This window comes from Rhipicephalus microplus, chromosome 10 (assembly GCF_043290135.1).
Source record: "Rhipicephalus microplus isolate Deutch F79 chromosome 10, USDA_Rmic, whole genome shotgun sequence".
Classification (NCBI taxonomy): Eukaryota; Metazoa; Arthropoda; class Arachnida; order Ixodida; family Ixodidae; genus Rhipicephalus; species Rhipicephalus microplus.
In genome coordinates, this window is record NC_134709.1 from 31,892,981 (window position 1) to 31,907,055 (window position 14,075).

The window sequence follows — 14,075 nt, forward strand, 5'->3', positions numbered from 1 at the left end:
TATATATGTATCTGTCTAACACACACAGTAGACAAATGGATTATTGCGTTCCTAACTCTTCAAATCTGTCCTCACAAGATCGAGCAATTCCTCGTTTTACTATCGGCTGCGTTTGCTTAACAATAGTGCAAGTGCACATTTTTGCTTCCTGGCGATACACCTCAGAACTCACTACTGCTCGCGCTAATCGCATGATTGACACAACGAGCATGCTTTGAGGATGTATAGGCGATGAAGACGCAAATATTTTGATCCACCTCCAGAGCGCCGCATATACACTACCGGGACACAGAATTAAGGCGCAGTAGGAGTTTTCCAACGAACACAGGAGGAGGAGGAGGAGAAAAACTTTATTCATCCCAAGAGGGAAAGGTGCGGTGGTGGGGTGTCAGAGGAGCCTACCCAGCGTCACAGAACACTTGTCCATTGCCATTCAAAGGGACACTGAACTTTTTTTTTTTTTTTGCCGCCAAGACTTTCAACGAAATTGAAAAGATCTACAGGAAAATAATAAGTTTAACACGTTTTTCACAAACTTCCGCGTCAAGCGGCCGCGCCGTGAACTGCAGGAGGCGACGTTTGGTGACGTCGAGCCCACAAGAAGCGGTCCAGCCAACAATGCCAGTCGTCGCTTGCGTGTGATTTTTTAAATGAAAAGAAGAAAAAAGTGAGCCCCTTAACTGACTCTCAGGGGGAGGAGCCCTCAACAGTAGCTCGCGAAGGTGTGTGAAAGGAGGGGTTAAAAGGATAGGATTAAACGGTAAAGAGATAGAGCGGAAGGAGAGAGCCAGGCACCGGGACAGCGAACGACAGGACAGGCACTGCGCCGCGTCGCCCAAGGGGCTGACAGAAATTAGGTGCCTTCTTTCTCTTTCTAGAATCACTCAACAACAAACGACGGAAGCAAGGAGGAGATAGGGAAGATGGACACGGTTGGAGGAGGGGGCACCACTCGGCGAGAGCTCTTGTCGGCGTCAGCCGATAGCGTAGGGCGAGCCCAGTCGGCCAGAGCAGCGCTGTCGTCGCAGATCGCGGGGGGCACAACCGGTCGGCACGAAATCCAGCGAGCCCCGCCGCGGTGGTCTCGTGGCTAAGGTACTCGGCTGCTGACACGCAGGTCGCGGGTTCGATTCCCGGCTGCGGCGGCTGCATTTCCAATGGAGGCGGAAATGTTGTAGGCCCGTGTGCTCAGATTTGGGCGCACGGTAAAGAACCCCAGGTGGTCGAAATTTCCGGAGCCCTCCACTACGGCGTCTCTCATAATCATATGGTGGTTTTGGGACGTTAAATCCCACATATCAATCAATCAATCAATCAACGAAATCCAGCGAGCGAGTCCCGTCGCTTGCGTCTCTCCGACTCGCTCATTTCCCCACCACCTGGTTCCCAGTGCTCTAGGCTGAGACAAAGCATCAGCGCTTTTGTGGAAGGGGGAGAGTGGAATGAAACGAGAGCTGCAGAAAAGGAAGAGGACACCAACTCTTGCACCGTGCCTCGGCGAATCTGACGTGAAGGCTCGGGAGCTCGCGGGAGGCCGCAGCGGGTTGACAATCCATCAAAAATACAACAGTTTTTTTTTAGTTTTTGTTCAGTGCGCTTTTTAAGTGTGCGTGTGCGTGTGTGTGTGTGTGTGTGTGTGTGTGTGTGTGTGTGTGTGTGTGTGTGTGTGTGTGTGTGTGTGTGTGTGTGTGTGTGTGTGTGAGTGTGTAGAGGGAAACGAGACACGAGTGATGAGACGCGCTATGCTGACGCCACGCGACGGGCGTCCGGTATCCGAACGCACGTCCACGCGAACCGGCATATGCAGCCCACCGCTTCCGTTTACAAAAAAGAGTCGCCCACCGACCGCGCACGGCAAAGGCTATGCGCTGCTCGCGCGCAACCAAACCGCGTCAAGTTCGCGACGGCGGCGGCGTAACACGAGAAGCGGTCGCCCAGGTGCCACCGGAGCGAGCATCCGCGCCGAGCACGTTTCGCCTCTTGGCCCGGCGCCAAGAGAACGCGAATTGACACCGGAATGGGTCTACCGCAGTTGGAAGTGTCGCGTACAACAAAGCGCCGCCTCGCCGGCATCATACGGATGTGACGCTGCATTGTACGAGTAAAATAACACTCTCCAGCCACTTATAGTCCAAAGTTTCTAAAGTTAAACTTCAATGGCTATAAACTGACCCGACGTTTCGGGAGCGATTCGGTCTCTTCTTGTGGGGGGTGACTGTTCGGCCGGCCATTAAGCAAGAAAGTTTTGAAATTTGGTGGTTTCCCCCTCTACATCATCCTTCTTGTTGCTACAGTGAGTGTGCGTGTGCGTGCGTGAGTGCGCGCGCGTGCGTGTGTGTGTGTGTGTGTGTGCGTGTGTGTGTGTGTGCGTGTGTGTGTGTGTGTGTGTGCGTGTGTGTGTGTGTGCGTGCGTGTGTGTGTGTGTGTGCGTGCGTGTTTTCCCCCGCTGGTTCTGTAGACCGTGCATGTATACACCCGGTAAGGTTTCAGTTGGGCGGTTAATATTTTCCGGGTGGTGTTTGGATAAGCGCGGGTTCTAAGAACAGCTACACCTTCCGCGTCGACGACCCTGGGCGTGGTCGAAATCGATGCGATCGTCCATCTTTTCGCTGTGTATTTTATTCGTATGAATTCGTAAGCTTCCAATTACGAGATTGCCGACAGACGCGTCGAAGTTTCACAATCTGACCACGCAAAGTTGGCGGCCAACGGACAAAAACGCAACGCACCCGGTATAAAAAAAAAGGAACTAACGTCCCAAAACCACGATATGATTACGAGAGACGCCGTGGTGGAGGGCTCCGAAAATTTCGATCATCTCGTGTTTGTTTTTGTTCTGTTTTTTTTTTTTAACGTGCGCTGACATCGCAAAGCGCACGGGCTTCAAACGTTTCGCCTCCACCGAAACGACAACGCCGCGGCCGGGATCACACCCACGACCATATCGTGTCAGCAGCAGAGCACCGTAGCCACCAACCGGGCGGACGGAGGGATTCACCGCCGTATGCGCCACCACTCGGCCGAAAACGACACTGGGCTACTCAAGATTCGCGACAGATTATCGCTGATATGCAGTGACTTGCCGTGCCTAGAGAGGGCGCTCCCGTCGGCTTTCTCGAGTGAAGGTGAAGCGTTGTTGAGTGAAGGGACGTTCTAGAATACGGAGGGATTAAAACAGATAGTGAGAAAAGCCGAAAGACTGGAAGCGGCCCGATTATGCGAGACGCCGCCCTCCGGAAATTTTGACCACCTGGGGTTCTTTAAAGTGCACCCAAATCTGAGCACACGGGCCTACAACATTTCCGCCTCCATCGGAAATGCAGCCGCCGCAGCCGGGATTCGAACCCGCGACCTGCGGGTCAGCAGCCGAGTACCTTAGCCACTAGACCACCGCGGCGGGGCGACGGGACAGGACAACCGTCAGCCGTGAAGGCCACCGAGCGTCTCCGCTTACTTTTTTAAAAGTTTCCCCGCGTTAAGCGTGGCGATTTCGGTGTTACGAAATTTTAATGTACTAATACTAGAAAGAAAAAAATCTCTTTAAAAGCGAAGTTCTCGGTCGAGGCTTTCATGTACACAGTATAAGGGATCCGCGGTAACGCAGGTGGGCGCCATAAACGGGTATATATATATGCACGACAGATACGGGATGAATCCCACTAAGATTGGGTAACTTGGACCACGGTCCACTTTTGTCCCTACATGAAACATTCGCGGGAATTACGTGGCCAGAAAAAAAAAAATAAGTATTGAAGGACCATGCTGGTGCAGCTAAGATGACGGTTAGCCCAACAAACGAGTATGCGCCGCAGAAATCTGTGCGGACTATCAAGAAAACTATCACCACCATAAATTGCGTATGTGTCACAGAAATCGGGCCAATCCCACTGCACGCAACTCCCACTCAAACGGTTGATTGATATGTGGGGTTTAACATCCCAAAACCACCATATGATTATGAGAGACACCGTAGTGGAGGGCTCCGGAAATTTCGACCGCCTGGGGTTCTTTAACGTGCACCCAAATCTGAGTACACTGGCCTACAACATTTCCGCCTCCATCGGAAATGCAGCCGCCACAGCCCGGATTCGATCCCGCGACCTGCGGGTCAGCCTCTCACTCAAACGGAACAAGGCAGCAGCTATAGCCCAACAAATAAAATAGCGTGCGCGTTGTCATAGCCACACCAATGTCCGGCGATGCTTTGTGGTTATAAAAGGGGCGACGGGTATATACTACCACCTCAAAATCTTCACAAAGAATGTTTAATAAAGAGCAGTGATACAACATATCCGGAAGACTTGCGAAACCGCAGAAACACAGATAGCCTGATGAAAGGAGGACCACCGGCAGGCATCGCTCTGTCATCAGTGTCCGTGAAGAGCATCTGATATATTTTTTGCACTAGTTTATCTTTATATTTCGAGCTGATAAAACACCCAGAACGCGCAACTTGATAACCCGTATAATCACCGAAGTACGTGCACGCGGATCTGTCAGTGCAAGGGTCCACGCCGGTAATCGAGAACTGCGCCAGTCACTTATAAGAGCGTGGAAATCATCGATGCGCGGTTGACCCCGCCCGTCTGACTTTATCGACAAAGCCGCAGGTCTGTACATACACGCGGTCATAAAACTGTACGGCGCGCGAGATAAGGGCGCGCCTGTAATCCCAACAAGTTACGCCGAGGACCGAGCGTCAACCCGTTCCGCGTTCTTAGCTCAACGTGACACGGCGACTCTCTCCAATCCAGAGAAGGGGAGAGCTTGCGCGCTGTATTTATTGCTTTCTTATATAGTTTACCGCGATATGATAAGGTCGGAGGAAAAAAGAAACACCAAGCACGACATATTCACGATTGCAGCAATGACAGGAGTAGCATTAAGAGATCTGAATTGGTTGATATCAACACCCCCCCCCCTCCCCCACTTTCGCCGATATAAATTGATAGCGATGATCCTGGGCACGTTTGTACTCTTCTCTGAGAATATGGGGGTATGAGCGTTGAGCTAGCCGACTCTGAGCATATTGCGACGTTTCGGACCTATTGATGGGATATATTAACCAATTAGAGCGCATTCAAAAAAGAAAGGCAGAATAAACGATACAGAATATGGACGACAGCTAACCACTACCAAAGGTTTAAATTTATTTTTCAACGATTTGTGTTTATTACAAACACAGTCATCTGTTCGCCTTATACGCCGGAATCGTCTTGCAAGCGTGCCCGTCGGCACGAAGTGGACAACTGCGTCAGTTGGCTGCGATTCATGATCGATGTGTACTACGCGGTAGAAAACACGGACGATAAGATAGACAATGATTGATTTATTGATTATGTGTGGTTTAACGTCCCTGAACCACCATATGATTATGAGAAACGCCGTAGTGGAGGGCTCCGGAAATTTCGACCACATAGAGTTCATTAACGCACACCCAAATCTGAGCAAACGGGCCTACAGCTTTTTCGCCTTCATCGAAAATGCAGCTGCCGCAGCTGGTATTAGATCCCGCGACCTGCGGGTCAGCAGCCGAGTCCCTTAGCCGATAGACCACCGCGGCGGGGCATAAGGGATCAGAAGACCGAAACATGGGTCAGGGAACAAACGGGGGTTGCCGATATTTGATTGACTTCAAGCTAAAGAAATGAACTTGTGCTGACCACATAATGCGTGGGACAGACAACAGTTGGACAGTATAATCTATAAGGTTGCTTGTTTGGGCGAGCTGGTAGCTGTTAATTTTTATGTTGTTGGGCACTGCTTAAGAGACGAACACTTGAGATGAACTAGAGGATTGCAAGCGCTAACTTTCAACAGAGTTTGTTAGACAGACACACGATACTTTCATGCAATTGTGTTTCATGGTTACAAAAAAAAAAGGTTTACAAAAATGAATTACAAAAATTTTTAAACAGTCCAATTCAAATGACCAGTTATGCTGAGGTAACACGCACCTATCACACATCTTGAATTACGGGTCAAGATACATCAATTCTTTCTGCGTCAGTGCCAAAGAAGCCATACTGATGCAGTCATCTTTCAGGCGGATAATCTCGGACACAATTGGAGGCACCCACACACACACGGTTATCCTCTTCAACTAGCGATTATTGAGAGCGACTACTCACCAGACCATAGCGAGATTGAATCCTGGCCGCTGACATCGTGTTTTTATGAAGAAAATATAACATAGGTCAGGGCAATAACTAAGGGAGAGTTTAGGAGGTTTTAACACCCCGGAATTTTTTTTTTTTTCTCATTCTGTAACTTTTCGAGTGATACTAACGTATCTACAAGCCTTCACATTGACCACCACTTGCCAATCTTGGCCGCTCTGCAGGTAAACAACCCCTCAAACCAAATTCCCTTGTGCTTAGATTTGCGATCATGTTAAAAGAGCCCTGGGTGGCCGAAATTACCTGAGTACGGCGTCTCCATAACAATCTTGTCCTTAGGGCGTGCACAACATTATTATTATTGTTGTTGTCATCGTTATTATTATTATTATTATTAGTACAAAACTAGTTCACAGTATATAGTTCACAGTATTGCCCTTTGCTTCTGGGATGTGTAAATTTTCGGATTCCGCGTAAGCTAACCAGAGAGAATCTACCATTTCATGTAGCTGCAAACTTCTTTCAACACTATACCGTTCCCAGAATACAAAGTCTATATAAAGTTAACTTTCGTGATCTTGATGCTTTTTCACAGCCCACTGCCATTGTTCTTGTCTCATCTTTGCACTGTGTTAAGATAGTTTTTTTTCATAATGTACAGATTCTTCCCTTTTCCTTTTTTCAGGAAGTCTTCCCCATAGTTGTGTATATTCCCCCCTTTATTTTTCACAACCATTCCATGATTCTCGCCTTTCCATTTTGAGCCGATTTCTATTTGTGTTTTCTCTCTTCTGAATTGTTTTCTATTTCTTACTTTTTTATGTAGTTTGTATTGTATTGTTCATTTTTATTGTTCTATTTTCATTGTTTTATTTTCGCGTGCACCTGCACTCAGACCTTATGGTTGTTCCAGGGCATGTTAAATGATTGATTGATTAAACAAAGAAAACATCTTGCACAGATTCGAAAAGTATGAACTAATGCGTGGAATTCGTCCCCGCTCTTCCTGCAAAGCTAATTAAAAGCACACTACACTCCTATTCCTTCTGATAACGCGCCCACAAATTCGGACTTGTCAATCAGAGTTGGCACGCTATCTTATCTTGCGGTAACCACGTCATATCCTATTTCAACAAAGGCGTGCCAGTCGCGCGTTGCTCCAAAAACGAAGCTGCATATCAGCCAGATTATTATGTTCTATTTATCGTGATTGATTCCGGCTTATTGCAATGCTTGTAGGCCGCCAAAGGTGTCACAGGGCTGCGAAGGTCGTCATTAGAAGATGGGAAAGAAACATCAATGCGGCCATGCAGAATCAACCCATGCATAAGAGGTCAACACAGTGAAGAGTTATTGTGGACATAAGAGGAAAGGGGGGGGGGGGGAGGCGGTGCTTAATATTTTTTTTTTATCAGCCGGTGGCTAAACAAAGTGGTACAAGAAGACTTATTCTATATACAGGTGAACTAACTGACTTGGTGGTTTAAATTAATGCCCTCATAAGCGTAGGTATTTCTCTCTCTTTTTTTTTTCTTTTTTTGCAGACTGTGCACAAGGAGCTTCTGAAACTGCAGCAATGTATTCGCGGGCAACAGAGAAAAAAATAATAATAAAACCAGAAAGAGAAGACACTGTTTATATTATATGTCTAGACGGCACGCGAACACGTCACCGCAGTTTCAATGTTCAGACCACACGCATCCGCAGATACAGAGCGGCCTCACTGACGGATGTAAATTTAAAGAAAAAAAAGGGGGGGAGGGGGGAAGTGGCGTAGAACTGTAGGTCACTTACGGTGGTGAAGAATAGCATGACTAGCAAAGGGCAAGCAACAGCGCGCGAAAAGGAAAAAAAAAACGAAAACGACTGCTCACCGCATTCATGGTCTCGTCGTCCACGATGGGTTCGGGCTCGGCCCAGTCGACGGCCACCTCGTAGCCTCCCCAGAGGGTCATCTTGCCCGGGATCATGCGCCGGCGCGCCACGGCGGCCGCCTTGTGGTCCACGTACTCGACGAAGGCGAAGCCCCTGTTGCGCGTCTTGTCCGCCACGTTGGGGTAGAGGATGACGTCCACCACGCCCTCGGTGACGCGCCGCATCTCCTCCAGCACGTCGTCGCGGTTCTTGTCGCGCGGTATGCCGCCCACGAACAGGCGGCAGTTGTCCAGCGACTCGCACACGCCCACCCGTCGGCCGCGCCGGATCTCGCGCTCGTCCAGGCAGCGCACGGCGCGCTGCGCCTCGCTCCGCGTCCCGTACGTGGCGAAGGCAAAGCCCCGGTTCGAGCCGGCAAAGTCCATCATGAGCCGCACCTCGTACAGCCGGCCGGCCTGCTCCAGGAACGGCACCAGCTCGTCTTCGAACAGGTCCCGGGGCAGCTTGCCGACGAACACCTCGCAGCCCTTGGGAGGCGGCTCGCCCTGCCAAGTGAGCGGCGGCCCGTAGCGCCGCTGTCCGTTGTCCTGGACCATGGGGTAACCCGTGCGGTTCAAGAGCGCCAGAATGCGTCTCTCCCGGGCTGTCGTCGGAATGGACGCGACGACGTCGGTGGCGCAAGACGACGAAGAGCTGGAGGACGAACCGCGCGAACCGCCGCCCGCTCTCCCGTGTCCGGTTCTGGGAGCCCGGCCGTTGCCAGCGCAGACTTCGGTCGCGAAGTCGCCAATCCCGGACTCCGGCATGGTCCAGGGCTCGGGGTAGTAGCCGACGTCTTCGTGGCGATAGTAGTAGTCCAGCGGGACCGGGGCGTCGACGAACTGCTGCCGTTGAAGGCGAGGCGGCGGTCGCGGTCTTCTTCGGCGGGACCGTCGGTTGTCGTAGCCGCGCTCGAAGGCGCCCCTGCAAGCGGCGTCGCAGAGAGGGTGTGTGTAAATGTTGACTCCCGCGCGTTATTTTCTGGTCAGCGGATGCCACGAGTCGGGCGCAACAAGAGCGGCGTCGGGGCTTCCACAAACTGCTCGCCGCCGGTCGGCAACATTTCGGGAATAAGCTCAAAAAAACCGACGAAGTTCGCCGCGTTGCGCAGGCGAGAAACGCGCGACTATTTCCTTACTCACGAGTGTTGCTGACGGAACACGCGCGCGCGATGTTGCACCGTGAACACCGGTCACCACTCTACGTCAAAAAAAAAAAGAGTCGACCAGCAGTCTCGTCCCTCTCTCGCGACGTGCGTACAGTTACGTCACCCTTACCCTCCCTCCTCCTTTCCCTCCTCCGCGATACACGAGCCAACGCGATTCTCCGACTTGCGTATACGAAAGCTTGCAGTGTGTGCGTGTTTGTGATGTGGGGGAGCGGTGCATATGAGACTTCGACCCTTCCGCCGCCGTGGTTGGCCAACGGTACGCAAGTCGGGTAAAAGAGATAACGGACACGATGGCAAGGGGGAAAAAAGAGTAGGAACGAACGCGATTACGCGCGGAGGTGCGCGTGTGGCGTTCTTTTTTTTTTTTTTTCTGTAGCCTGCGGTCACCGATAAGCGGCCGTAGATAAACAGTTTCGACAAAGGAGTCTATAGGGGAGGGTCGGACCACGGAAAAAATGAGAAAAAAAGAGGAGACAATAGGAAGGGAAGAGATGAGATTGAGCAGTACACATATCGTTTGACGTGGAGCTATCGCCGTTCGCTGAATTGTGTCTCCGTTTCTCGATAAATGTTCCAATAATGCGCGTCGCATTTACGCGTTCGCTGCCGCAACCCAAATTAAGCTACCGACGTTCTCGATTTCGGATCCCACCAGCGGAAATGGGTGCTTTTTCACCAACTTTAACTTATATCGATTCATGTCTCATAATTGCTACACTACACAACAGTCACGAACACCAAATTATATCCCCCTAGGCCCACATTTGTTGAATTGCCCGTTGGTTTCGCTTGGTTGTGTCTAAAAAAGAAACGAGTTCCACGAAAAAAAGAGGGAAAGAAAGAAGAAAAAAAGCTACATTTTCCCGGAATACTCGTAATCGATTACTATTTTTTTTTCGATTGATGGATGTTCTATAGCTCTGCTCCTAACAGTTATAGCGTGTGCTACTTCCATCGATAAGCACCCTCGCGTCCTTCAGTACGATGTGTGACCGGAGATAAAAAGATCCATCTAGTTCACTCGCACTTTACATCACAAAAGATCCAACAAGTAGGCGGAATTCTCGTTTTACTCCTGGCCCAACCGGCATCCTCAAAACACACACACACACACACACACTCACTCTCACACACACACACACACACACACACACTCACTCACTCACACACTCACTCACTCACTCACTCACACACACACACGCACACACACACACGCACACACACACACACACACAAACACAAACACATTTGTGTACCCATGCGCATTTTTGTACATTCGCCCGCACCGCGATTTTCGCGAATCATGCCGTCGCCGCAAGCGAAATTTGTAACTCACCGGAAGCTTCGATTATCAGCCAACAACACCGTCCCGACACACTTCCCCACCGGTTCGTTGGCGTGCGGTAAGTGATTGCAGCCACCCCAGTGCGGTACGTATTGAAGAGACGGTAAACGAAAAGAGTGGCGGAGCGGTGCTAGTTGGAAGTTGTACTTCCCTCAAGGCCGCTGTGGCCGAACTTCGAAACGAGGGAGAGAGAAAAAAGAGAAATGCCGACAAAGACCCACCGCACCGCAGCTAACAGCCGCGTCAGTGCCGGCCTAATCAAAGACGGGTGGCGGACGACGGCATGCGACGTCTCGTGACTCCCTCGTCCCGCTAAACAACTTCCACGGGACACCGCAAAAAGGGAAGTCCCGACCGCGCTATGGAGGAAGAACGTAAGCCTTTGTGAGTGCCGCGAGAGGAATGGGTGTGGGCGCGATCTTGGCATAAACTTGTAATAACGGTAGGACATAACCGATTGATTGATTTGTGGGGTTTAACGTCCCAAAACCACCACATGATTGAGAGACGCCGTAGTGGAGGGCTCCGGAAATTTCGACCACCTGGGGTCCTTTGACGTGCGCCCAAATCTGAGCACCCGGGACTACGACATTTCCGCCTCCATCGGAAATGCAGCCGCCGCAGCCGGGATTCGATCCCGCGACCTGCGGGTCAGCAGCCGAGTAACTTAGCCACTAGACTACCGCGGCGGGGACGGGGGGGGGGGGGGCATAACCGATGATGAATACTTCCGTAATAACTGTAATAACATATTTCCGTTTTAACAGTAATAACAATAAACAACCACGGTCAGAGTAGATACGACATTTCCGCCTCCATCGGAAATGCAGCCGCCGCAGCCGGGATTCGATCCCGCGACCTGCGGGTCAGCAGCCGAGTAACTTAGCCACTAGACTACCGCGGCGGGGACGGGGGGGGGGGGGGCATAACCGATGATGAATACTTCCGTAATAACTGTAATAACATATTTCCGTTTTAACAGTAATAACAATAAACAACCACGGTCAGAGTATATTAACCATGTTATTGTGTAAACATTTGAAAAAAAATGAAGGAGGCAAAAAAAACAGCCGTAGTGATAAAGCCAAAAAAAAAGGGGGGGGGGGGGGGACTCGAAACAGATGAGCCCATCATGCATCATAGGTCGGCCAAAATTGTGGAGCTCGCTCAGACACACGAAATATATTTACCACCTCTCGCTCGGACTCGAGACTCACCGAAATTTTGCTGAGCCGGTCTCACTCGGACTCAAAACTCACCAAGATATTACTCACCCGCAGGACTCACTCAGACTCAGATTCGCGGCTCAATCTAAGTCTGAGTGAGCCCGAGTAAGTCGACTCGGTGAGTCCATAAGCCTAGAGTCAGCTTTTTTCAATCGTAGTGTCAATGTTCTTTAACACCAATATCTCGCGTAATCGGTGCTGTTTTTGGCGCCTTTTGATATAGTACCTTCGAATACGAGTTATGAGTGGTTTCGAACCAGCAGGGACTTTTTTTTTTTGAAAGATGAAATTATAAGGCATATTTATCACGAACTTTCCCGGAAGAGTTGATGGAGGGGGGAGTGCAAGGCATCCCCATACGGGATTGACGCATCTAATTAATAAATAATGGAACGTTGTAGGAACGATACTATTTTGAAATGTTCGTGAGTAAACGAACAGTATAAACTTTAATCTAGGTAAGGCTGCATAGTAATGCTGAAGATGAGTAGATAGGACCATAAGTCGCCAATCATAAAGTGGAACTCACTCAAGAAATATATCTCGCGCTTTCTACTCAAGCAAACACATAAACAGACAAGCAAACGCACAAATATGATGATTGATATGTGGGGTTTAACGTCCCGAAACCACCACATGATTATGAGAGACGCCGTAGTGGAGGGCTCCGGAAATTTCGACCACCTAGAGTTCTTCAACGTGCGCCAAAATCTGAGCACACGGGCCTGCAACATTTCCGCCTCCATCGGAAATGCAGCCGCCGCAGCCGGGATTCGAACCCGCGACCTGCGGGTCAGCGGCCGAGCACCTTAGCCACTAGACCACCGCGGCGGGGCGAACACACAAATATGCCACGTAGCCTTTACGGGCTGGAGATCAACAGATTTCGTTCCTTCATTCTTTCTTTCATTAAATTTTCTTCGAAGTTATTTGTATTCTATATTCGAGTCGATACTTCTTACCCCTGTTCGGTACTACTCAATTCGAGATGAAATTGCAGTGTCAGCACACCCCTAACTATAGACCAAAAAAAAAACACCTTCACATGATGAATCGTCATATAAAGTCATCACAAAATTTATCACGTCACATCAACACAATGTACGCAAGTGTTCAAGACCTGGTGACACATCCCTGAAGCAGAACAGTTGTCTATCTATACCGGGCCAACCCTACCCGATGCAACACAAACACCACCGCAAACGCGTCATATTCGGCTACGAACTACCTTGTGTTCACTTTCACAATTCTCACATTTAAACTGCGCATGCGCCGATTAATACAGGGAGAACAAAATGGCGTCACTTCAACCATACGCGAGCAAAAAAAAAAAAAAAAGGTGTCGGCTTACAACCCTCGAAGGCGGTTTCCAAAGCGCTCACGCAAGGCAAAAAAAAAAAGAAAGAAAGAAAAAAATGTGACTACAAATAACGTGGTGAGGCGCCGTGGCGCATATGAAGGATTGAGAGACGTATGAAGGCCCAACCAGTCATGCAATCGTGTTATCGGGTATTTTGGGACGTTCAAACCGCACAACCGTTATCGGGCAAGCGCTGAACATTAACCTTTGCTGCACGACTCCACACCGATGAACACTGCGTTCACATAACGTACATGCGAAACACACACGGGCACACACAGGACAAATTGCGCGAATCGAACGACTCGCTTATCGCCATTGACAAAAAGCGCACTAGTAGAAAAAAAAAATACCGGACAACGTCGTTAATTAACAGCAGAGGCACAGGCAAACAACGCCCAGTGCGCGTTTAGCTTTAATTTCAAATTCCTGCGTCGGTTATGGGCGCGCCACGCAAGGAAATCGTAGTTTTTGATTCCGACGACTCGGCGGCACCCGCCTTTTTTTTTTTTTTTTGTAACCTTTCCCGTCGCCGCTAAGCTCACCAATTTCACGGCACGCAGCGCTTCGTCGCGTACCTGAGTGACCGGAGATAGTTTGCGACGAGTGTGACTTTGTAACGCCCGCCGGCTGCAAGAAAAATACCGAAAAAACGAACTCACTGCCACTGGGGAAAGTCTCCCACGAAGTCGCCCGCCGCCTCCATGGCGCCAAAAGCGAATCGCTGAACCTGCTGCAGCAAGCGCGACCACGCTCAGCCTCGTGCAACGATTCAAACGAAACTTGCAGTTCGTGCACGGATTAAGATTACGCGCAATCTTCTTAACACTGGCGATCCCGAGCTGATAACGGGCGATGAACGTCCGCATACAACACGCAAGTAACTCAACGCACGCAACTGTAACAGACTGTACGTCTGCGACGGCAGTTTTCTTCTGCG

At 50.0% G+C, this 14,075-nt stretch overlaps 1 protein-coding gene across 2 annotated transcripts in view; it reads right to left on the minus strand.

Annotated features, from left to right (window-relative positions):
* LOC119181458 (putative RNA-binding protein 46) overlaps window positions 1-14,075 on the minus strand; it is a 39,558-nt gene extending 25,483 nt beyond the window's left edge. Inside the window, exons 1-2 of one of the 2 annotated variants that reach the window (XM_075875377.1) lie at window positions 13,798-14,075; window positions 7,994-8,957 (exon numbers count right to left, since the gene is read on the minus strand). In XM_075875377.1, the coding sequence (XP_075731492.1) occupies window positions 7,994-8,957; window positions 13,798-13,841 (1,008 nt within the window). In that variant the 5' untranslated portion in view covers window positions 13,842-14,075. The remainder of the gene's footprint in view (window positions 1-7,993; window positions 8,958-13,797) is intronic. The other variant, XM_037432713.2, reaches the window with a different exon arrangement.